The 26149-nt window shown below is 45.5% G+C and overlaps 1 protein-coding gene and 1 long non-coding RNA gene across 3 annotated transcripts in view; both read right to left on the bottom strand.

Moving 5' to 3' along the window:
• Nucleotides 1–21992, bottom strand: part of LOC139992596 (uncharacterized) — a 41699-nt gene extending 19707 nt beyond the window's left edge. Inside the window, exons 1-3 of one of the 2 annotated variants that reach the window (XM_072013552.1) lie at nucleotides 18863–21992; nucleotides 17441–17926; nucleotides 13742–13896 (exon numbers count right to left, since the gene is read on the bottom strand). In XM_072013552.1, the coding sequence (XP_071869653.1) occupies nucleotides 13742–13896; nucleotides 17441–17926; nucleotides 18863–21409 (3188 nt within the window). In that variant the 5' untranslated portion in view covers nucleotides 21410–21992. The remainder of the gene's footprint in view (nucleotides 1–13741; nucleotides 13897–17440; nucleotides 17927–18862) is intronic. The other variant, XM_072013553.1, reaches the window with a different exon arrangement.
• Nucleotides 21993–22321: 329 nt separating this feature from the next.
• LOC139992598 (uncharacterized) overlaps nucleotides 22322–26149 on the bottom strand; it is a 116258-nt gene continuing 112430 nt past the window's right edge. The window contains exon 4 of the long non-coding RNA XR_011801159.1: nucleotides 22322–22388. This is a non-coding gene — a long non-coding RNA (uncharacterized lncRNA). The remainder of the gene's footprint in view (nucleotides 22389–26149) is intronic.

The following is a 26149-nucleotide window of genomic DNA, read 5'->3' as shown; positions in this document are numbered from 1 at the left end:
AGGGTGGAGAGGGAGACTAATTCGACGGTATAACGAAGTCGACGGTAATCCATGCACGGACAATTTCATTTCTGCCGTCGTGAACCCTCTTTCTATCCCGCACCCCCTTTTCCTCCGGCATCTCCTCCACCACCTCTACCACCTCCTCCTGCTGGTCCGCTGTTTCCCACTCTTTTCTCTTTCTCTCTCTTTTCTTCCATCGTTTTATCTCTGCCTCTCGGCACGGTCGGAGCCTGCGCGGTAACTTTTTTGATAAACTGTTTTCCGCGTTTTTCGCCGGTGGATGTAAATTAAATCCTCCATGGAGGCCGGAGGAGGCTTGCATCTCTCCCAGCTGCCCCCAGGATCCAACTGCCACCTCCCTCGTTCCGTGCCTATGCCGCACGGCTTGCAGTACCCCGGTCCACCAGCCATCACGGTGGATACAAAGCCGATTAGGGCGGGATACCGGCTACATTATCATTTCACGTTTTTCGTGCGGAGCACAAAAACGAGAAGAGTCTCCGGGCAACGAGCGCCCGGTATCTCGACGGCTGACGCGCGAGCAGATCCTGCGCGTACTCAGCGCAGCAGAGGATGGACGTAGACGAATGCGCGCGTTTTTCCGTGGAAATCCTTCGAACATGGATAGCAAATAACGCTCGATAACCGGACCGCGTGACGCGACTACCGAGACACGCGGAATAACGAATTACCTTACCCGTGATTTAAAACTCGAGTAGACTTCCTCCGGATGTTAGGATCGTACGGTCGAGATACTTGATTTAATTATATTTTTAAGAGAATCGAGAAAAATTGCCAGAGAATTCAAGGCATTTTATGTATACCTATTTTTGCGGATATTTCCCGGATTTTTAAAGTACCATATATGGCGGCAATTTTTTCATGTTACCGTACGTATTCCTTGGTAGAAAAAAATCAATTAGCGGATTACATAGTAGTAAATTATATCATCTAAATTCTTTCTATTCTACGACTTACGTACCTTATTAAGTTTATAACGCGATATAGTATTTTTATATAATTGGTAAAATGAAATTAGCACTTCGAAATTGTAAGACCTACTTGTCTATGAAAGGATTTTCAAAGTTTCTCTACATAGTTACAATATAATAGATACTTGGTATGACAATATTTATATATTTCTAATAATATATATAAAACGCTAGGTATGATATTTTCCCCATTACATTCACAAACACGTGTTTGCAATATGGTTGACTACGACATTTTCGATAGATTCGAATACGCGATCGCGCTAAGTAGAACCACTTTGAGAAACGGTTAAACGCGGTATTATATCGAAAGTGGCCCCGCACTTGTCTTAACGATCTCGCGCTAGGATTAATTCGCTTAAAAACATATACAGGTCCTTTTTTCGTGACGGTCGTGTTAGTCGTCAGCCTTAGTTCTAAAAGTTCCTCTCTCTTCTAACCGCGTCTGAAAAGCACGCGACTGCCTGTTCCACGGAAAACAATTACGTCGGAGTGGTGGTAGTATTTAAACGTGTAGAGAGAAAGAAGAACGCGAAGGGGTTCAAGGAGTGGAATCAGTGTCGCGAGAAAACCGAGGCCGTCTCGTTAATGACTCCACTAGTCTCGTCTTAAGGCAAGAAAAGAAGATATTCGTGTCAGTTGGCCTCTCCCGGCCGCAAACGAAACAAAAGGGATCGCAAAGGAGAACGATCAATATTTAGTTAGACCGGGACGCGGTCAATATCGTATTTTAATTCCGTGGCGTCTCTTTTATCTGTATATATGTGTGTAGGATATGGTGGGTATGCGTGTGTCAACGATGGCGAAGGCGATCACAGCGCACGGTTTGCAAAGAAACAAACTGAAAAAGAAGGAGAAAGGGATAAACGAAAGGAAGAGAGAAAAGAAAAAGAAGATAAAAAGTAAGCACTCGCATTTAGAAACGGCATATTCATCGTGGACGATGAATTTTCTAGGTCTCCTTGCTCGTGTAAGCTCGGCCGCTTGCTTGCACTTGCTAGCTAAGTAATGCATCGGCAAGTAGCGCAACCGGAGCAAAGCCGCCGAGAGCGAACTAGGCAGCGTGCCAAGTGTTTCCTTCGCGGATCGGCCAACTATTTCCGATATTTCTTAGGTAGAGGGGCTGATATTGTACGGTAGCCGGCAGATGTTTCGGCGTAATTTGCGCCCGACAGGAATGCACTCGGTGAACAATAGAAATACGGATAACGAGCCCTCGGACCTAGCTCATACGGCCCGGACAATAAAATTCTTTACAACGTCACAAGCATTTTTCTCGAGGTATTAAATACCCCCAAAGTGACAAGACTCCGAGACTTTACGTAATCGGGCCACCGTGCAATATCATGTTCGGTATCGTCGACCTCGCGGATCTAATCAATCGTCCTACCTATTTCGTTTCCTCTCATTCGCATCGATACGGGTTATCTGGTAAAAAAAAACCGAATCATAATTGAATCATTTTACTAGAAATATCGTTGCTCTTTTCTCGATCCTCCGAATTATTCGGATCTGGGAGGATGATCGACGAGAACACGTACGGGAACGTTAACATCTTCTGAACTTTAATCTGGTCGAAATCATCGAGTGTCTTTGAAGTTGCAACATCTTAGGAAAGACGAGGATCGCGAGATCTTTCGGCGCAATATCCTCGCTGGCAGGGTCAATGAACCAGTTCGTTCTATCAACAAGAAGAAAGATGACTGCCCAAGGGGGCATCGTGAGTCGGAGGAGGGAGAAGGTGGTAGGGAAAAGAATCTTTGGCAGGGAGTGTACCGTACTCATGCTGCAAGTAGCAGCTCATAGCGACGGATTAGCCTTGCAGTGGCGATGCTTACATCCCCTATAAAGTCCCCTGGCATCACCCTCCGCCACCCCCTTCTCCCCCCTGCTCCTCTTCCTTTTCTCTCCCCGCGCAGAGGCTCGCTCCCATCGAAACCCCGTCAGTTAGCCCCCGCCTCCTTCGTTGTTCCTCCCGCGATAACCCTGCGGCCACCGCATTGTCTGCCGCCCAGCCAATACCCGTCGTGTTTCTCGTACTTGTGTTCATTATCAAAAAATTCGAAAAGGAATGATGCTGCTGCTGCCACGACTGCCGCCTGACTGGTTGCCTGCTGCAACGCCAGCAGGAACCCCTTATGTTACGGCACTGACATATCGCGAGGGTGGTAAGCTCGTTCGCTCTCTTCCTCGTCTGTCTGATCAGGATTCCTATTTTTTCTGATCGTTCGCGGGGGCGAATTGCGCGGCGAAGGTGTTGTCAGAAGGGGGGTTGGTTTCCACCGTTTAGAATATCGAGATTCTTCTTTTTCTTTATCGAGGATCGATCGATTTTAGTACTCGTCCGTTACAATATCAAACGACGTTCAGACAATAGCGGAACAGAAATGGAATCGATGAAGATCGTATTAATAAAAATTCAACATCGAACGGCGTAAACGAACGACTTCACTTCGTTTCACCCTCGTTCAGCCGGCGTTTCTCTTGGATTATCAGTACGAGCGACGAGAGGAAAAACGAGAAAGAAGAAGCGGGAGCTTCTGCTTGTTTGCTGGTATATAGCATTGGAGTTTCAAAGATGACTCCGGAGTCGTGTACTCGGCAACAAAGGGGTAATCCCTGCGGAAGCCAGGTGACGGGGCGCGGAGAGGGCGGCGGAGGGTCGGCAGTGCGTGAAAACCGCGAAGAAAACCGAATAAGAAGAGAAATAACGTTAACCGGAAGTTTACGGCGCTTCGGGTAACTCGTTGCTAGTCTGACTTCCGGAGAGCAGGGAAAGAAAAGGGCGAAGAGAGGGACAGAGAAATGGAAATAGACAGAGAGAGAGAGAAAGAGAGCGAGAGAGAAAGCAGAGGGTGTTGGATTGTTGGCGGGTGGCAAGGTGGATGCGGGGGTTGGCGGTAATACCGAGCGGCGGAAGAGAGAAGAAGAATGCAAACCAAGACAGAGATTTCGCTGCCGGCTGGTTGTGAACGGAGTGTAGAAGGAGGGTGTAAGAGGAGATGGAGGAGGCAGCTAACGGTCGAGGAAGGCGAGAGAGGGTTGAAGGAGGTCGTGGTGTGGGCGGGCTGGCTGAGCGCGCGAAAGAGAGAAAGAAGGTGGCAGCAGTGCCTAGGTAGTGAAGGCGTACGGGCGAGAGAGAGCCAAGCGCCACTAATTAGTGCCAAGAACGTAATTAAGTAATTTTTAATTAAGTGACTGCCGTTTACGCGCACAACCACCACGTACGAGGTAAGCTGACTGGATGCAGGGTGCTTCATCCCGGCTGCATCGCCGTAAGCCGGATTACCCTTCTTCCGAAAAATTCGCTTCCTCGCGGGAATTCGGGCGATAACCGACAAGTCTCACTTGCTCTGCGAAGATACTTGCCCGTGGTGTGCGTAAACGTGGAAAACGATCGTTCCATCGAGAATATCGGATACTCGCAATTCGTACGTTGAAGTTAAAAAAAGAAAGAAAGCGATACCCTTGAATGGATTCATTTGCGTTTCAGGGATGCGCAAACAATGCGTGCGTATTCGTACATTTGCAAAGAATACGTACGTGTACGATACAAACGACTCGACAAAGTCGCGTGAACGTAGCAATTAAAGAACCGATCGATTCGGTAAATAATAAAATCGCTCGCGCGATGAACCGAGGCTGATTATTTGGTAGGAATGAGGCACCCTGACCACCTCAGTAAGGAAGTAAAAGTCTGGTGGTTGGGGTAGGTCGGTATTGTAGGTACCTGTCTACAGAAGGCCAGCGTCAGCAACGGTGGTGGTAGCGGCAGCAGGGCGGTAGCAAGTAGCGGTACCCAAAGAGTTGCCACTCCATTGTGCCGTACACTGAGTTTTTAATTAAGGAGCTGGCGCGAATTTCTCGAGATCTCGCTCGACTACCTATATAACTCGTTCGCTCGTGGTTCGCCATTACGTCCGTGCGTGTACGTCTTTGGCAGACGAGCGCGTGCAGGACGCGCGTGCATCTGTGTAGCACAGAGACACGAAAGAGAACACGAGGAACGAAAGAGGGCTCCTTTGTGAACTTCAAGGGCCTTGCGGCGGCCGAAGAGATCACCGGCGTCTTCTTCTTTGCCATTCCTTCGTTTTCTACCCTTCGGAGAAGCAGGTATAGCCGTCAGCAAGGCCGCGGCCCGAAAGTCAAAGACCAAAGTTTCCTTCTTTTCATTAGAGGGTCCTGGCTACGGAACTGCCACGATACATTCTCTCCCGTCTCTTCCTACCCCTTTCTTTTCCTACCACCACCCCCTCCGTCATCGTCTTCTCCTTTCCCTCCCTTTTCTACTCCTACCACTTCTTACTGTTGCTGCTGTTTCTGCCACCCCCAACCCTTTTTCGTGTTCGATGTATTACCTCTGGCCCTAGACCACCTTTCTCTCTCCCTCTCTCTTTCTCTCTGCTTCTCTACGCTTTGGCTTTTGTCTCAAAGAATTCGTACTTGCTCATTTCGACCAGAATCCTTTCTTCCTCTCGACGACCGGACTCTCCTGCATGCGAAATGAGAAGCAAATCGAGAGAGGACTTTGCACAGAAGCGAATCGGAATCCTCTGGGGAAAGAGTCGAAGCTTCCGATGTCAACGATCTCGAAGACACGCTTCGTTTCTCTCGGAGGAGCCAGGCGCTCGCATCGTTTCTTGCTACGAATCAACGTTGCTTAAACTCGAGTGAGAACGGCAGAAAAATAAAAAAGAAAAAAGAAAAAGCGAAATTCATAGGAAAGAGGGGAAACACAATGAAGCGAATCTGGAAACAAGCGTTTTAAAAATTAAGGCCTCTATACCAGAACTTCTTCCCCGTGGTAAACCGTAACATGTTCCATGTAAAAAATAAGCGAAATCTCGTCTTGCTGGGAAACTCAACGAACCAGGAAACGAGCCCAATTACAAGCATCGTGCGGTACACTGTTACATACGTATACCGTGCACATGTCGCGTGTCCAAAAACCATAGCGACCAGCGGGAAAGGACGAAGAAGAGAAAGGAAGGCTCGTGAAACAACGAAACCAGCAAGCAGGAAGCAGCCAACGAATTGAAAGAAGAACACGCCGGAAGAAGCGTCGGATGGGGATACATAGGTGGAAGTAGAAAAGATTACGAGAGCATAGTAATTACAAGGCTCGTGTTCCTCCGGCTCTATCCCGTAGCTCGCACACTTCATACCAGAGAACAGGCCACTACCTACGAACGTAAGCACGCGTTCGCTTCGCCTCCTGCACGTTACCTACGAACGTTTGCATACGACGTACGGATTTCCATCTTTCTCTCTCTTCTCTGTCACAGTTGCTCCCGGTGTGTCTACTACCTCAAGGCTCGAATTTTCTCCGACTACCCACCCTCTTTCTCTTCCCTCGGTTGCAGCCAGCTTATTCCTCACAATAAGAGAAAACCGGGGCTCGGTCGTCATCGTTCGCGTATGGGTGCACACGCGTACATACGTGCAAGAGCACGCGTGACGACGCTCGTGTCTAGCTTTCTCGCTAAATGGCCCTCGCCTGCTCTCGCCTGTTTACCACGCAGCCGCCCACGCACGCCTTCTACCGCCGATCTATCCCTCGACTCCATCCACCGTCAGCCCTATGTCTCGCACTTCTCTCCTTCTACGAAGCATGCACAATCTTGTGGGATTAAAACACAAGCCGCCGCGTACGCCGAGGAGCAGCGAACACTCGCGTGGTCCCGCGCCTGGAGGTTGCCAACAGTCTCTCGGCCCGTTTGTAGTCGTCAAGATTTCGGCGAACACACGGATTATCGCTTTTTCGCCTTTAATTTCAATTTTTGCGCTGCTTATTGTCCCTTTGTCGTTCGCACGTGTTCCTTCTCGCACTGTATGTCGATCGTTGTGACAAATTTTTGGTTGTCATAGTTCCGGAAGCGATTTTTTCAATATAGATGCACGTTGCATTTGTTGGAAATTATGATTGGACCGCAAACGTTTAGGCAATGTTATATTTTTATGAAAAATAGGTATTTTCAAGATATTCTAACACGCGTTAATGCGTCGTTCGGAAAATTCGTAGTCAAAGTTAAGACAGATTGGAATGAAAAGATAGTTAAGAATTAAACATTTTGCCATCTGTAATTTAATGAAATATAAATAGATATTTGTGCATGTAGGGTTTGAAATGTCTTTTTTAAGTTTGTTTTCTGTTTAATATAATTATTTGCAAGCTGCTCTTATTGAAGAGGTATTCGTTTCTTTTTTCATTTTTAAAGCGATATCGACGTTTCGGAGAGTAGAAATCTGTAATTGGCTTAATTTCTTTCCCGATCGTATTTTAAATAGCTGAGAATCGAAGATTAACTCCACAAACTACCTATCCAAAGAAAATCGTGTCTTTCTATAATTGATAGAACCCGCGCAAATGAAAATCCTCGCATATTATTATCAACATGAACGTGATCGAATAGCTGTCCGCTTGATTTTACTTTTTCTGTAAATAAGAAACGACGTACACTTAAACCGTGGTGATCATATTAAAGACAGGAAACACGATAATAATGAAGAAAAGCTGTGATTTCGTATCGACTAATTCATCAACGATTCATCGATCGTAATCATTTTCCGTTGAAAAAGATTTTATGCGATCTAAAAACGCTAAAACGAGGAAACCACCATTACGTCGACCGTCCAGAAACGTCGAGAAACGTTTTTGCTGCCGAGTAATCTGCTTCGATCAAACCTGCTCGAAAAAAGAAAAAAGCAGGAAAAAGAAACGGGAAAAATCAGTCAAGAGAAATATCATAAAAATAACAACTAAAATCTCTTAACTTATTTGAATGAAAATAATAAAATACAAAACTTGCGGCAATTCTCAATATGACCGATAAAATTATTTCAACCTACAGTTTTTTACAATGCAAATAAATAATCCGATTTCCTCTTTAACGGTAGAATCAAGAACTATCGAAGAACATCGCGGTTTGCAGAAATAGCGTGGAGGCGAAGGAAAGTGGTCGCTAACGACCGGTCACGTGCTCGTGTCCGGCAGATAGGGGTTGGAAAAGGAAATTCCTGTTTAGAAAATTACCGCGTCATTACCCTAACCATCGTGGTCAGCGGGGACAGGGTGGAGAACCGACTGGCAATGTCCACAGCGAAGTAGATCGTCGGTTGATAAGAACGAGGCGAAGGAGAAATTAGAAAGAGAGACGCGAACAGGCACCCTCGTTGAAGAATTATCGAGGATTTCGAGACGATAAGCAACCCCTCGAAAGCGTGACTGGGTAAATTCATCGTCGACTTCATTATTCGACTGCTCGAGAGCTTTCGATTCTTCGTTTACAACGAACACTTCCTCTTCTTATTACTTTACTCGCGTTCCAGACACTTTGCTGGCTTAATCGTTAACCCCCGCGTTTATGTTTATCCAGTTACGTTTTCGTGTTATCTTTTTTTTTTTTTTTTTCGTAGACAGAACGCTGTCCTTTCGTCTGGATTTATTTCCGTCTGATCGTAGCCATTGGAGTATTGCAAAAAGTTAACGAGCATGGAATTACTAATTTTGCCACGAGTTCTCGCAACAGACTGTTCTAATAGGAACTTTAATAAGTATGTTCTATTTATAAATTGTAAAGTATACGAAAGCTGTTATCTGTGATTACATGTATACAATTCGTATATAATAAATACAAAATTTTTCTTAGCAGATACCAAACAGATCTTTAAATATTAATCGATAATATCAAACTATTGATCAAGATATATTTGTTTAAAAAAGATATAAATGTAATATAGATCGTCCTCGATAATTCTAATTTCTTATCCTTTAAACAAAAAACCATCTTCGTATAATATTATCGCGGCTTGACGTCAAATTTCCAAGGTACATCTTCGACGCGATCTATTTTTCACCCCTGCCTCCTACGAATTCTAAATTAGTTCGTAGCAAACGAATCGATCAATGAAAACATGGCAAAAAAATGTGAGTTCAGGGAAAAAAAGTCTGCCGATATAAAAGAAACAAGAGGAGGAATCGCGGTGGCCTTTTATTCGCTACCGAGAAGTCGTGCGGCTCCACGCGACGCAGATCCATCGCGACGCCCCGTCTCTGTGTCGTGTACGAGCGTTGTCCATTATACGACATAAAATTCCTTCCATCCGTACGATAAGATCTCTCGGGCCGAGTCGCGTGTCCTACCGTGAGATCTGATAACGAACTAACCCGAGTCCGCGCGCATCTCACCCTTTCTTTCTCTCGTTCTGTCTACCCTCCTTTTTTCCTCCCTTATTTCGCGCACAAACAGACGAACGGAGGCAGAGATGCAGCCAGATATAGAGAAAGAGAGCTAGAGAGAGCGGGACACGAACGTGACACACGTTCGAGGCGCACACAGGCGTCGCAACACTGTCATCGACGACCCCAATCATCCCCCCCGGCAAGCTTCATCGAACGAAGGCTGTCAATATCGTCGTCGGTATAAGCAGATCCGATGATGTACGCTCGACGTCAACGAGTCTCCGTAAGATATCGGACGTGCTTTCGATTCGACGTGCGCGTGAGAAAATAGGGTGCGAAGAATCGCTTTGTGAAAGCTCGTCCCTCTCTTTCTCGCCTGATCTCCTTTCGCTCCTTGCCTCGCGCTTTCCACGACGCTCAACACCGGATCCTCTTTCTCCCCCTTAAGTCTTGTCGCTTCGGGACCGATTTTCTCGCCGCGCGAACGTCTAAAGGAAATATCCTTATGCGTGGCGTTCGTGTTGCGAAACAGTTTATTAATTATTATTCTAATAATTAAAGTTGGAAGTTTGAAATATTTCGTCAAATAGAATATGATCGTATGCGTATATGTATGTTTGATTATGAGTTTCAAGCGTGATTGCTTTTTGATTATAATGTTCGAGGTGATTAATGAAAGACAGATTATCGCGTGTCGGTATTTAATTATTTAATAAAAAGGGTGTTGCATGCTTTTCGAGTATCGGAGAACGTCGTAGTTACATGACGCGTCTATTTCTTCTTTTTATCGTTGTAATATATACAAAACTACGATTCTCTGGATCAAAACGATTCGATCAAGCAGAGGTTTAAGAAAATCTCCCGACGAAATTTATATATATTCGAATAAATTTCAAGAAAGGTCTTCGAACGATTGCAAATAACGTAAAATTTCCACGCGTACTTTTTATCGATCGCATCGATCGATTCCTCGAACGTTCTCCTATTGTTCATTCGATAAAGCCAAAAATTCATCACCTTGACAGCTTCTTATCTGAATCTTGCCTGTAATTCACTCGGGTCGTAAGCGATTCGATTGAACCAAGGGGTGGATCGATCGATCATAGCAACCCCTTAAATTGAGTCGAACGTTCTTTTCCTCGATGAAAATCGGTCGAAACTAACCGGGAAGATTGAAAAAGCGTGGACGATGGCAACGGAACACGACTCGGTTCTCGTGACAAAAGTATAACGTCGGCAGGGTGGCGAAGGGTGACGGGTGGTCGGAGTACACGTAGCAGCGTAGAATAATGTGGCGAAGCATTTCCGCATAGGAAGCCGTGCATTAGGCTATCAGATCGAGCACGCTCGACAACGACTGCCGTAGAGCCAGGAGGAAAAAGTGTCCGGGGTAAACCCTTACGTGATTAGTCGTCAAAGGAGAGGGTTCGTAGGGTGAAAGTGTGCCTAATGAGCCGCGAGATTGGCACCTTCGTGTCGTCCTTTAATCGCCATTTTACGGGAAACTTGTACGAAACTAATATGCAAGGATTATCAAGAGGAAAGTTGTCAATTTCTCCCTTTTACGATCGTTAGGGTGGCCGTCGGGGTAGACGCGGTAATTATTTATGGACACGGCCAGGCTAGAAACATTGAGATTATAACCGGCACCGTCCGAAGGGTGGATCTTTTTTCCCTCGCGATTAATTCTCTCCATCAACCGCAATAGTTTATCTGTCGCGGACGGTCCGCCTCGAACGCGTTAATTTTATCACCCGGCTTCGGGTTAATTGCACATCGTCGTTCGCTCGCGTTCCCCTCCGACCCGTTTCAGAAGACGGTTTCGATCTTTCGATCGTTTCGTTGCGTCGTTGATTATCGTTGAAGTCGAAGGAAAAGAGAGAAAGAAGAAAGGAGTTCGCGGTTCAAGATCGAGATCCCCTTTGATTTTCGCGAACATCGCGTACGACGAAATTCGAGGAGCGAAAGAAACAGCAAGGGGCGGACAGAGAAATATAGCTATCGGTTTCGTCGATCGTCGTTGAAAGAGATTCCGAAAGAACCCTTGTCGTGTTTCGCTCGTTCTTCGTCTGGTTCGTCATTGGGAATAGTAGCTACATGAGACAGCGAAGAAGAAAAAGGAAAGAACGAGGTTGGGGAGGTACATAGGTCGAAGAAGAGAGACCAAAGACCCCTCCGGCCCCGACACGACGAAATGTACCGAAATATATTCAGCCGGTAATTAGCTTTGTGCTTAACGGCGGAAGCCGACCTCCGATGCAATTTTTACTGGACGTTTGAAACTTTTGCAAACACACTCCGTTCCTGCCCGTTCTCTCTTATCAACCACTCTAGCCGATTCTCTTTTTCGTTGCCTTCGATGAAAATGTTTCGGGTGAACGAAACAGGGCCACGAGGGGATGAGATCGCAGGGGTGCGGAACACAAGAGCATAGGCACGAGGAACAACTTCCTCGGTACAACTGTGATTCGCCATTCGTCCTGCCCTTCGCTTTCCTTTTTTTATTTCACAGTCCACAAACGCGACGACGACTCGTTTTTCCTTTTTTTTCGTATGTTTTTGGTGTTCCGAATTTCGTCGCTTCGTTTTCTGATCAGTGACTCGGGATAGATCACAGATGATTCCGGAATTACGTTCGTGGTTTCGGCGAACAGGCATTTGACCGCACACGTCGTTTTTACGGAATAAAATTTCGAACAACTTTTTTTTTCGCTCATTTTCCCCGACGGAATTTTAAGTGTACCCTTTCCTCATTTCCATGGGACTAGCTTTTTTAATGGACCTTTTCCTGCGTTAATTAAATTTCGCGGCCGGTTTCCCCCGTTCGCTCGAGTGCCTCGAATATTTCGTACGAGATCGACGAAACGATGCGCGATGATGGACATTGAATTTCGATGATGAAATTGATTGCCACGTATTTTAAAGCGTATAGCCTGCGTGAACATTTTCATTGCTGATTTCAATGGAATTCAACGATTCACGATCATCCGTGTAAGAGAGAAATCGTTCATAACAATTTATTCGCGTTTTGTTTCATCTGTGACAGTTGAATTCGTAATCGTTGGTAATAAATAAAATAGTAACATGATCTTTAGACGTTCTACTAGATTAGATTCATTTTCTCCATCGATATTATCGAATCTTGTGATAAACGCAATTAGTAGCGTTTATCGTATAAATCACAGAATACAAACTTGTTCGATTTAAAGTTAAGACGCGAGTCAAATTATATTAATTGAAGGTTACAGCGTACGAATTTTGTTATTAAAAGAACTGAATTTTATAATAATTTTACTAAAAATATAAAACTACTTGCGACGATTATAAGGCAAAAATTCATCGTCGATCGTTTTACCTATAATTATTGAATCTCATAAAAAATAATTTAGTGTCCGAATACTCCTGAACGATAGTGTAATTCTAAATCCCTCACCCTCGAATAAGTCACGAAACGAGCAAGCAACCCTCCCTTCAGGAATAGAGCCGCAAACGCGTTGAATGTCGGAGGTCGAGCGAAAACTTATGGTCTCCAAGAGGATGGGCGTCTCTCGCGATAAGAAAGCGGCAATAATGTAGGGACACGGGCACGCGTTTCTCGACCGCCTTATATCTCGGATCTGTACTGTACTCAGCCTAATTATAATCAGCCTAATGCCTGCTGTGGCCGGTACGCGCCGGTACCCGTGCTGACTCCTACGCTCTTCATACCTGGCCGCAATGTAGCCGCTGTTACTTATTCCCGACCGAAGAGAGGGTAATTAAGATTCGGACACACCCATCGTGACTCTCGTCTCTTGGGCTCTGACCGCTTCTACACAGGGAGTGGTCGATCACTTGAAAAGCTCGTTCTCGTTTGCATACACGGAACAGGACTCGCGTACCTCGAACATCTTCCACGATCGCGTTTCTTTTCCCGACTGCGACACGGAAACTCTAGCTAGGGAGTGGCAACACGATGTCAATCGAGAACGATGTTCCTCGTTGATTCCCAGATTTGCGAGTTCCAAGACGACGATATCTCATATCGACGATCGGCTCTTACAGGAGAGTCGTTCTTGTCGTTGGGGAATGTTATGCAAATTCATTCGCTACCGATGATCGGCGCTCTCTTTTGGTAAATAACGAGCATGCAATCGTTGATCGAAGGATCGTTCCCGTACATTATCATTGAAGCTCGAAAGAAAATTTTTTCATTTCTTTTTAAATACGATAATATTACCTTTTATGACTTCGGTATATTTTAAATAAATGTTCAAATCTTCTATGTTATTTTATCTTGCAACAAATTTATATGATTTATGTACGTACAAATTAATCCAACTACGATGAAGGGGTCGTTCTTGTGTAACGTATGTAAGATCCTTAATCGATGTTCGTAATTTGTTAAATTTCTATACTGGTAAATGTGAACATGTACATGTTAAAACGCATGGAGAAGATATCGTGGTTATACAATATCTCAGCGTCATATGCTACGGAATCTTAACCGTTACTCGAACTTTGGAACAATCCTTCGACTTCCGTGGTTAACCGTAAATTCTCAATACAATGTCACTGTACTCACCGGAAGTTGGAGAACCACTTGACCAGCTGCGCTGTGTTGTTCTTATTGAACCTGATGTCGGGGAAGTACATCTTGAGGATGGACGAGGACGGGTACCTGACCCAGAAGAACATCAGCTTCGCCTTCCTCAGATGTATCGGTGTCAGCATTGACGAGTTCACCGTGGTTAAGGAAATACTCTTTTGCTTGTCAAACGACCATTGAAATGGATTTTTAACATATTTCGAACATATTTCGTCGATTTTACCACAATTCGCGTCCTATCTTTCTATCAAGAGAGAAGAAGAAACATGGATTTTGATAAAGGCGTAAGTAATGTCGTCGATCCGAAGAAGGACGTTCTGTACGGCAATCTGTTCCTATGTACGCAAATATCTCAAACTTAATCGTGTTTCCTTCGTATCAAATTGGATTAGAAATCGTACAAGCTGTGGATGTCGCGAGGGTAGTAGGGCTCGAACGTTCTCACCGAGGTTGACCCACGATTGGCCGTATCCTCAACGGAAGCCTTACCGACTCCTTATCGGTAATAGGATCTCTTCATGTGGTTTCATCGCATTCTTATTTGGTTAATCCGTGTGTTCAATCTGCCGCAGTTCGTCCATGCCTTAAGGCACGCTTCTCGAAGAAATCCATCCCCTTTCGAACAAATCGAAAATTCGTCTCTTATTTGTTCCTTAACCGAGACGAATACAATTGAAAGTTAATGCGAATAAATACATCATGAAAGACATTATCGGTGAAGACAGCCCTATAACAAACTTGTCCGATTAATTTCACCTTGGTAATTTTATCAACGCGAATCTTGTTGATATACAACGAGGAATAGAGAGTGACAATAATCAGATGAAATTTGTGCAACGTTTTTCTCGGATACTCGATCCGCTGAAAGCCATCTAATTCCGCGAGGAGACGGGAAAAGCGCGGAACGTTTACAATTTTCACGGACGTCTATCGTCATTGGTGTTACCGTCAGCGTGCGAACTCTCAGCGTGCACAAGCGAAGTCGTTCCGTTCACGAGCGAACGAGTTGACAAGTGTAGCCGTACGCATCAAACGTGCACGCGTGGTGAGCGTCGCATTTTGCGCTTGCGGTAACGTCGATGAGCGATAACGAGATGCCAGACAGTAATAAGGGTTATTCCGGCGTGTAGCCACCCCTGGATTAGTCGAGCTGGTCCTCTCAACGCGCGGCCCGCACCTACGTGTCTCGTGCTTATTATGCTATGTAATCGGCACACCTCGAACATTGAAAAGAAAGAAGCGGAAAGAAAGCCAGCGATATAGCGTTTATAGGTACACGTTGTCACGGTGGATGACGATTAAGTTACCGGTGATTTTTGTTCGACGGAAGAACCACGTTAGATCATGAAATCTATGATAAAATGATTTTAACGAATTGTTCGATAGAAACGTTCCAGTGGGATGCATTGAGAAAATATAAAAACGAATACGATGGAAAGAAGATCTATGAATACAAAGAAAATTATCGATACAACGTTATTGGGAATCGGTGTGAAGACGAATGGTAATACGTATTTACTCGCTATCGTATCGAATGGAAGAAACTGTCTTAAAATTATTTACGATTATTCGGAATCAGGCATTCTTGCTAGTCTCGCACATCATCTACTACCATAGACATATACGTTACGTTAATTTTTTATAGAACAAAATTCGATAATCGACAACTTCTTTGCCAAGCCCGTATACCGAAACGTTTGTCTACCCTATCGTCGCACTCAGCAGCCCCGGCGATGAGCGTTCACCAACGTTCACCAACACGTTCGGCCGTGAACGTAGCTCGCCCAAGAAAGTCGAGCAGCGTGAAAAGCATATTTGGATACGCCGAAGGCCGGTAGGAACAGCAACAGACAAGGGTGAATCCAGAGGCGAGTGGTGAACAGCAGGTTGCGCCGCGGTCATGCGCTCGACCTACCCCAAGAGGAGGGAGTGAAAAAAATGCGCCATTGATTTTACATCAAAGGCCGACTAAAAAGGCGGCAAAGAACGCCGCGCTGCCGATCGAACGACCCGGACCAACACACGCCGATGCAGTTCTAGCGACGTTGCATCGTTGCCGACGCGTTTACCGTACGCCCCCGCGCGACTTCTTTTTTTCCTGGTTAACGCGAGGTCCCTTCGATATATTTGCGAGTGCTTTCGGTAAGTGTGAGAGCAGCAATGGCCATAGCGAGGAGCTACCTTACCCGGCCGGGTCATGCGTGATAATCTAGCTGCTGAACTTTTCGCGCCTGTTGATCACGCTTTCAGACGATCGTAGAGAAGGATGTGTCTTAACTTCGTCCGTTCGCCGGCTATTTTTACGAAGTCAAAGCGTACTACGAGGTCACCGATGCCTCCCCGTTCTGTAGATGCGTACATCTCTGGCTGTTTTGCGTGACCGGTTTTCCATCGAAGGGAACGCGTCCAAGTGTTCTTTTCTTATCCTTCGTCGAGCGCGTCGATGATCGATGCAACAGAGAAACGAGAGAAAGAAGACAAAGAGAAAACGAAAGGATATTCAAAGAACATTTGCGAAGAATGATCGACTCGATTGGATAAAAGGCGGGTAAATGACGAGATATGCGAAAACGATATGGTTTAATAGACAATTCGATATTGGACGATCTAGCGTAAGGAATATAGTTGGCGGCAAGTTGACCCTGTAGAAATGGAGTTCCTACGGTGAATTCTCTCATACGGTCGGAGAAGTAGTAGAAGTGGCTTATCTACGATAAGTTGAGGAGACGTTAGCGAGGAGAAGTTGGCGGACCGCCTTCTCTCTTTCCCTCTCTCTCTCTCTCTCTCTCTTTCTCTCGCTCTCTCTTTCTCGTTTCCGCGGTTAAATTCCGAAATTGCGGGACAGATTATTGGCTTGCGAAGTTGGGTGAGTCTCGAGGCCGAGGGTGGGCCGAGTAGGCAAAGAACTTTCGACCTCGCGCGTTGTTGCCGGACAAACTCTACTCGTAGGTGCAGCCAACATTAGCCTAACTCCGTGGCAAACTAATCTAACATTCGTCTGAGCCTCCCCGTGGCCACCCACTCTTCCTTCTACTCTCTATCTGCCGATTTCCTTCTCCTTGTTGGCGGGTCTGCCTTTTTCTCTCGTAGAAATCCGCGTTGTTTTCCAAAGTTTCCAACCTCTCTCTCTTTCTCTCTCTTTCTCACACACACCCGTGTTCCCTTCTACAGAGGCAAAGAAGAAAAAAGGTACACGAAGAAAAGAAACGAAAAAAAAACACATTCCTAAGCATCGTCATCAACTCTTTCGCCTTCCTACCACTTTTTGACGCTCGTTTTTTCGCTCGTCTCTTTATACAGCTCTTTAAAAGCGCGGTCCTGACCGTACGCTACTTGCCGATTTAATATCGAAAGTTTCGTCGTACTTTCTTTGGAGAACGTTCAGACTCGCTGTCCCTTCGCGATATTACCAGAGGTACAAAGTCGACGGAGATTCCGCGCTTGTTGTTGTTGCTCTAACAAACAGAGAGATATCCGTTTTCGAGCGGAAACTTCGACAGTTCGCTAACTATTACACAAATGGCCTACCCCTCGTGTTTGGGGCACGTCGTTCTGGACGTTCTCCAACTTTCGTCTACCAAAGGCATCGAGACGAACGTTTTTTTTTTTTATCTGTTTTTCTGGTTTTCGTTCTTTCTTTTTCTTTCTCGACGACGTTGTATTAGAAAAGGATATTGTAGGCTGAATCCCGTCGTAACTGATGTCGTCGGAGTTGCAGTCGTTGGGCCGGTCGTTGCTGTCCATCCTGAGATGTCCATAGTCTGGACTGCCATGCTGGGCAGCCGCCAATAAGGCAGGATGCAATATAGATGGCGGATGGGGCAGTGGAGGCGAATCCCTGACATCTACACCTCCACCAGGAGGACTTGCGGGTAAGTGATGTGGCCCGGGAGGTGGTACCTGGCCTGGGTGACCCGCATGAGGGTTGAAGAACGGTGAATACGGCGAGAACACTTGACTTTCGTGAAGACTCGGGTTTGGTATCGCTACGCTGGTTGGCAGGGACACTGGCAGCATCGGTGGTGGCGGATGATACGATCTCGGTGGAGGCGGGGGCGGTGGACTTTCGCTGCCTCCTTGGGAACCGCCACCTTCCTGGGCCAGGATTCTCGATACCGTCCTCGGCGTCAGCCTCGTGTCCGTCACCTGTGGAGGGAAATACTAATTGATGCCTCGACTTTACCATTGTGCAATTCAGTCTCTTATCCTACTTAAAACTAATAAATATTCACTGGCGAATAGAATTATGCTTTTTTTTTTATGCTTGATGCTACTTTGCATCAAGTATAATTTGGAAGTATTCGTCAGTGAAATTTAGTTTCTTATACTACTTAATATCAAGTATACAATGCATCGATGAATGAAATTATTGTCGTGAACTATAAATTTGAAATATTCGTCGATGAAATTCAGAGTCTTGTTCTACGTTATATTAAGCATTCAATGATATTGACGAACAAAATTATTAGAAATTTACAAATGCAAATTGTAAATTTGAAATATGTATCGGTGAAATTTATTTTTTTTTCTTTTGTTCTGTTTAATATTAACAGTATTTGTACACTCTCACTGACGAACAAACTTAACGGTACAGATAGTAAATTTGAAATGCTCGTCGATGAAATTAGTTTCTTCTACTACTTAATATCGCGTGTACGATAGTACGGACGAATGAAATGATCGATATAAATTATAAATTTGGAATACAAAGCAGTGGAAATTCAGTTTTTTATCATCTTTATCGATATTAACAGAACATACAATGTTAACATAATAATTAACAAAATTTGAAATATTCGTCAGTGAAATTGTTTTACTTGTTCTACTTGATACTACGTATATAAATGTGCATGTAATAATATTATTGACAAATAGAATTTACTGTATAAATTATGGATTTAAAATATTTTCATCGATGCATCGTACTTTATATAATACTTTTTCGAATTATATTGAATTGTAATAACGATCGATATAATCGATTATAGATCAATGACTGGAGCTTTTATTCGAGGAAGCAACAAGTGAATTTACTTGTACGAACGGTCGTCTATGACATATCGGTATTTTTATCGAAGATAAAAAGTAGATAATTACCTTATGACGTTTCTTTTTCGGTGTCATTACGAGGGAGAGCGCCTCGTTCTGTTCCGAGTCCCTGCTTTCTCTCTCGTCGCCCCTCAAGTTACAATATTTCTCGCGTTGTTGCTGTTCTCTCTGCTGATGTTCGCGTTGCTGTTGATGTTGCTGTTGTTGCTGTTGCTGCTGTGCCTGCATAGAGGCCATGCTGTACATCGTTGGCGGTTTTGGCGTCTGAAACATCCTGCCACAGGACCTCACGTGTGAGGGCAGTTGATTCATTTGGTTAAGATTGTTTTCCGTGGGGCCAGAATGTGGGCCATGAGGACCACCACCCATGGACCCGATTTGTGGGAAACCCGTAGACTGTGGAGGTGGGGGCCCGCCATTGTGGGGCCCCCGTGGCCCGTTTGGGCCACCGGGTGGTTGCGGTGCTCCTCTATCTACTACTTTCGTCCTGGGTGATTTTCTTTCGAGTATCTGGCTGGCCAACAAAAGGTCCTTGTTTAATTGCTCGGCAGCGACTTGCGCCGCCTCGCTTTGATTTCCAAGATACCTCCTCTGTTGCATGAACCTTGTTACCACTTTGTCGATTAAATTCGTCAAGTACGAGGTGATCTCTGCTTTCAACGTATCCGACAAACTTTGTAGATCTTCGTCGGTTATGTGAGGACCCGACGAGCTAGCTGCGGCCGCTGTACTTCTAAAAACATTTATCCTTTCCTGGAATTCTTTATGTTGAAGAGGCGTACTGGCTGGCTGCATTTGTGGTGTTTGCGGCGTGGACGGGCCGGTATTGCTTTGACTCTGTTGCTGTGCTTGACTCGGAGGCGGTGGTGGAGAACTTTGTCGTTGATGCTGCTGTTGCTGTTGTTGATGCTGTTGCTGCTGTTGCCTGACAGTAGCTTCCTGATGCTGCTTCATCCTCTCCAGAGCAGCTTGTTGCTGTTCGAGGTAGAGTTTCTGTCCCATGTGATACATAGCGGCTGCCGCGGCGTGTGGGTGTTCGGTTGGGAGGGCCGGGAGTCCGTTGTACGGCGGTGGATGAGGTTGCGGTGGTTTGAGCGGTGGCTGAGGACTTAAGGGAGCACCGATGCTTTCGCTCGCGTCCGAATCGATTCTACTCGTAAGCTCATTGTACTTTTGCTGCATCACGGCTAATTGTTCGTGCAACTTTTTCAGCTGCGTCTGGAGGTTATCCTTTTCCTCGCGTTTTTGCCTGATCGTCGAAGGATCCTCCTCCTCCTCGCTCTCTTCCTCGTCGTCCATCATGGTATCGTTAACACCGTGCTGGAGGACGTGATGCACCGTTTGTTGCTGGGGTTGGTAGAGTTTACGTTTCTTGCAACCGTTCACAGTGGCAGTTTGAAGCGCTGGACTGCTACGCATCGTGCTGACGATATTCTCGACACGAGCGCGCTTCGTTTCCGTGGTTGGCGAGCTGGTCTCCGTTTTGGGCACGATCGGACAAGGAGAGTGACTGGGACTACGTTTGATGTTTAACGAGTCCTGTATCTCCTCCTTGACGGAAACGGACCCTGACCTTGGCTGCGTGGGACTGGGAGGTAAACTCTGTTCGCAATCGGATCCATCGAGGTTGGCTCCGGGCTCCATACCAGCTTCGGCGAACGCCTCTTCCATAGCACGTGCGGCTGCGGCTGCGTCCTCGGCGCTATCCTCGGCATCGCCCGGCATCACCGTATCACGATCACTGTGATTCGCGTTATTCACGACGTTATTTCCATCACCACTTTCCTCTCCACCACTCTGCACTGTTCCACTACGTGCACTATCACTGTTTTGTTGTTGATGCTGTTGAGGGCTCTGATGATGTTGTTGTTGAGACTTAAGTAGATCCGCTGTGGTGTTGTTGTTGTTACTGTGTATGCTGTTGTTGTTGTTTGGCTGTTCTTGCAGCGCGAGCGCGGAGATTTTGCGCCCTTGGAGTATATCGCGGAGCATGTGCTGCGTGAGCTCGGCGGTGGCGGGATCGTCGCAATTAACTACAGCACCGGATTGCAAATTAGCAGCGGGGTCCATGCCGGCACCAGTCATTCCGTGGCCGCCCTCTGGCGGTGAGCCACCAGCGTCACTGGCCTGTTTGACCTGTCGTCCGAGTAGCTCGTTCAACATCTTGGCGGGGCCGTAACCCGGTGCCCCGAAAAAGCCAAAAGCCGCGTGGGCGGAATGCTGCTGAGTGCTAGGACCCGTGGTAGCTGTGCTTAAATGACCTTGACTGCTTGCCGCTCCAGCTTGAGGCTGCTGAAGCTGTTGTTGTTGTTGCTGTTGTTGTTGCGCTTGCGACTGATGATGTTGCTGCGACTGTGGTTGTTGTTGTTGCTGGTGCGTTGGTCCGCTGCCGCCGAAGATAGAACCGTACAGACCACCGCTGTGGAAGGATGGCCGGGAGGTGAAGTGCGGTATACTCGAGTAGTTGTTGCGCGGCTCGCCGGCGTCCACGCGCTGTCTGGTGCGCTTCTGCTTCTTCTGGAGTCGCTGTTGCTTGCTTTCCGTAGTTGCTCCGTAGGGGGCGAAATACTCGGTCTCCTCCCCCGATGACATCATCGGCCGTCTGGTTGGTCGGCCCCCCGAAGGCCTCCGCGTCCCCTCCCCGCCAGGGTTCCTTGTCACCCCTCCCCTTCTCGCTCGAATAGCCCCTCGTGGCTCAGCGCGCTGCCTCCGTTTCTCTACTCTATTCTCGCCGTTTCCCCTACCACAGCCGTCTTTTCTCCTTGTTCCTTCTACTACCTTGTCCTCCCCACTCCGATCGCCGGCACTCTCCCCTCTCGAATTTCTTCGTCTTTGCCGTCTCCTTCTCCTTCTCTTCCTTTTCCTCCTCCACCTCTTTCTCCTCCGTCGCGCTTCCGCCGCCGCCGCCTCCTCTTCTTCTTTCTCCTCCTCCTTCTCTGCCGCCGCCGCCGCCTCCTCCTCCTCCTCCTCCTCCTCCTCCTCCTCCTCCTCTTCCTCCTCTTCCTCCTCTTCCTCCTCCTCCTCCTCCTCCGCCGCCGCCGCCGACGACGACGACGTCGGCACCCTTCTCCTTCCTGACGAACTCTTGCTTCCTCCTCTTCACCTTTTTCTCCTTCTCTCGCGCCTCCTCTTCCTCTTCTTCCGTCGTTCCTCGGTTTTTCTCTACTTTCTTTTCACTATTCCTCGCCCCGCTCCTTCCGCCTTGGAGCTGACGCCAACAGCTGGGGCTTCTCGATGACTCGGTGTCGGCGACTCGTCCTCGTCTCACAATGACGATTTCTTTTAAGGAGACGCGGCTCGTTCTCGGGACTGTTTCTACTTTTCCTTAAGTCTCTACCGCTATTCGTACCAGGTCCGTCGTTTTCGTTACTATGTCTACCGTTGCCGTTACGTTTCTTCGTGACAGTCGATACGATGTTACTTCCGTTGATGATCACGAGAACTGAGGCCGGTGATCTCGCGGGCGGAATTCTCGTGCTCCCGCCTGGGAGCTGCATCCTTCGAGCTCGCCAAAGGGCTCGGTGCCCCTCGCTCCCTCGTCTCGATTTTCCTTCCCGCGGTTCTTCTTATTCGTCTGAAACACAAACAAACCAAGATATGCATTACTTATCTCGCCCCTATAAAAAAAAAAAAAAATACCGAGCTCGATCACGCTTATACATAGCGATACACGATCGATACTCCACACTTAGAAAAGTTACGATCGTGAATCGTATTTTAGCTTAAACGCCTTCCGTATATAGGCTCTCGACTTCCGTAGATAAAAGCGTCTGAGACTGTATATACGATTGTCGTTCACTTCATTTTACGACATAGACAGACTTAATTACGAGGAAGGGATGACTTCGTTGTAAATAGAGAGAAAATTTCAGAGAGGAAATATTTAACACGTTCTAAATTTCAAATCTCTAAAGAAGTAAAAAAGTAATTTTGTGAAGAAAGAAAAACGTACTTATCTCTCATTGTGAATCTTATCTTGATTTCGTTGATAAGGTATTTCGGAATTATATTCGTTTCATCTTACGTACTAGGTGATTTATAATTCATCAGCTTTTTATATAGCCATCGAAATTGTACAGATTTACATAGGAAATAGAATTCTTCCCTCTGTCAGGTCTCGTATATTTGGGATAAGTATACCGGTTCAATGCACGATCATGTCACGTAACCGTAGGAGAATGTGCACGGGGAGAATAGCAAGTGTTACCAGTTAAAAATACTAGTAATCGATCATGACTACAAGACGAGGAATAGAGCGGTAGTGAGAACGGTATGGTTTAACTTTGTCTGCCGAAGTCTTCTGCCGAGAGTTCTAGCGAGAAAAACTACAAGTACAGCGAACTGCAGGATTTGTCGAAGACGAGGATGGCCGTGGAAAGACCATAAGAAAATTACTTGTATTGAATTTCTTATTCAGAACGTAGTCAGTTCCGGCAAGTCGACTCTTTCTCAATTACCCCCTGTCGTTGATCGATAGTTGGAGACAAATATGCACAAAAAAGTAATTGATAGTAATCCTTCGTCATAAACTGGATGCATTGTCTGTTTTAATCGATTTCAAGGATAAAAAGTTGTGCAGAAACTATATTATTATTAAATCGTATTCCTGTAATTGATTTAATAGACAAATTGTATCCAAAGCTTTGTTTCCTTGATGATTCAAACATGCTTACATTCTTTTAGAAACGATTTTACGTCTTAAACTATTAGGTTTTGCTACGTTTGAATTATTCATTTGAACCATTTTTGTAGATTATTTCAGACGCTTTTTTTAGATTGTACCTATCTAGAGGTGTATCATTCATCCTCCGTATAATTTATATAAAATTGACTATCGATTTATCATGTTCTTTCGTATCGTATATCTGTGTAGGTATCTTTTATTTGAGATACTATGTTCTCGTTGCTATGATATAACGAATACACACGAATTTTTTTCTACTAATATATTTTTTTTATCCGTGAATATTTTATACAAGCGTAAAACAATAATATTTCTCGAGAGCAACACGAGTACGTATTTCGATTGGTAAGTTTCGACGATAAGTAGGGAAAACGTTAACGCGAACGTTCTTCGCTCCAAACAAGGGTAAATTATTTCCACGACATCGTTCTCAGGAAACGACTTCGTCGATGGATGATAATCGACGGTCGTTCAACGAATTCATTGAGCGACGACGATGCTCGCGGCGAGGCGAGGGCCCGATCGTTTCACCATTCAATTGCCGATACGCATAAGTGCGTGGGTGAAACACGTGAGTCGGTTCAGCGTTTGCACGCACGCGGATGGCCGATACGGTACGATGCTTAGTGTGCACCAATATCAACGTGATACACAGCCGCGCGAATGTACATGAGATTCGAAGCAACAGCTGAGCAGCTTAAAGCACCTGCGCTCAATAGGCTGACATATTCCATAGTTTGCCTACGCACGAGCCGCCTGCGTTCGAGGACACGAGCACTCGCCCCTATACGTATATTGACGAAGAGAGACTAGACGTATATATACGCGTGGCTCACGAAGCGACAAGAAGGTTCAAAGAGAGGAATACGTATATAGCAACACGTGGCAAAAGCGGCGAATTGGTGAAAGCATGGAATCGTTGTACTTTTTCCCCTCGGCCGGTACGAGCAGAACTCGTATGCGGGCGCGCGAGCGCGAACGCTCGTTTCCAGTTCTACTGTTCTCTCGTGTTCGCGCGATCGCGCAAGGAGGGTTGGAAATCAGCAGCTTAGAATTCATCGATTATTCGTTTGCCTCGTCGATGCATCTAATTGAATAACGATTATCCACTGTTTCTGTTTACCCCGTCGAATCGATACAAAGGACTCGGAGCCGAATGAAAATTGAATTAGGACTTGCCACTTCTGGCATCGCCAGCGATTATTTCCATCGCGTGTTTCTTTCCCACTTTTCCTACTTTTTTCTCACTTGTCTTTTACGACGATGGTCTTCCACGAACGTTTATATGCGTCGAGGAATATGTATTCCAAAATTTCATTATCACGTACGCTTAACAAAATCGAATGATTCTCTTTAAATGAAAAGATGCGTCTCTCTTGCAACTAGAAAATTTAACGTTTTCGTTCATTATCTAGCGAATTTACGTCGTAACTAGTGTCTGCATCATTCGTAACGCATTTTCGTTCACGAGCAAGTGCATAAGTAAGTAAAAGAGTCCGATAATAGAAACTTGTTCTTGTTCTTATGCGTATAAAATCGCAAACATCAATGGCAATGAAATGCAACGAAGATGGTCAAACAATTAGAATTCTGCTTTCGCAGATTATTTTCTTACAATCTCTATATCTTGTTCTGTATGTAACAAATGCATTCGGATATTCCTTATTAAACGCTTTGATTGTATCGACATGTGGCATAGTGAATAATTCGTATCGAAAAATTACTTCTACTTTGTAAACCTTTGAAAGAATAACGTATACGACTGTACTAGCTAAACATATTTTCCAGTGTGTTTCTCGTAAAAAAAAAGGCATTCTGTTCCGGGATACTATTCCCCAGCAATAATTATCTTACTCTTATTGGTTGAAAGGGTGACATATGGTCTCAAGCTCGATAACGTCTACGATCGTACCTGCCTCGAAGAACGTAACGCTTCGAGGGGGGTCAGCAAAGTCTGTTCTTCCTACGTTTGATCGCCACTTCCCTCCTGTGCCGTCACGCGTGGGACGGTCAGAATAAAAAGGTGCTCCGGCCGGAAATGGTTTTAGGAACTCTCCCACCAACTCGACTCGGAAGTAGACACGCCGGGCTAATTACACGCGAGAAACGTGTATTATACGTGGCGATGTGTTCGAGGAGCTTTCGTGACCCCATTGTCGATGTATGTTATATCGAGCAGATGCGCTTCGTTCAATTCCCAAGTAAATTACTTTTTGTTACTTCGACGCGGTCTCCGGAAAATAATTTCTTAATGGATGGCCATCAAAATGCATATAATTTGCAAAAATATATAAAATATCCAAGGTATAGTACCGACTAATTATCGTTTAACGAGCAAATAATAATCTCTGTATTTTTTACTTGTGCAAATACGTAGAATTTATATAAACATTCGCGATCTGTAATTATTACCGATGAAACGTTATTAGTAAAGCATCGTTTAACGAAGAAATTATTCAGCGTTGTTCTTTTCGAAAATTTGCAGTGTCGACGTTAGAAAAATCATTGATCCTCTATTTATCATTCGCAAATATCGGCAAGTAAAGATATCTATTAAATTTGATAAATATATCACGTTGCTGACAAAACGAACGAATTGAAATCGTTTTGTTTGCGCGTTCGATTTTATAATTCCTGGCGAAATGTGACGA

Source organism: Bombus fervidus, chromosome 11 (genome assembly GCF_041682495.2).
Source record: "Bombus fervidus isolate BK054 chromosome 11, iyBomFerv1, whole genome shotgun sequence".
Taxonomy (NCBI): domain Eukaryota; kingdom Metazoa; phylum Arthropoda; class Insecta; order Hymenoptera; family Apidae; genus Bombus; species Bombus fervidus.
The sequence above is the reverse complement of the archived record's forward strand: the minus strand, read 5'-3'. Positions and strand labels throughout refer to the sequence as shown.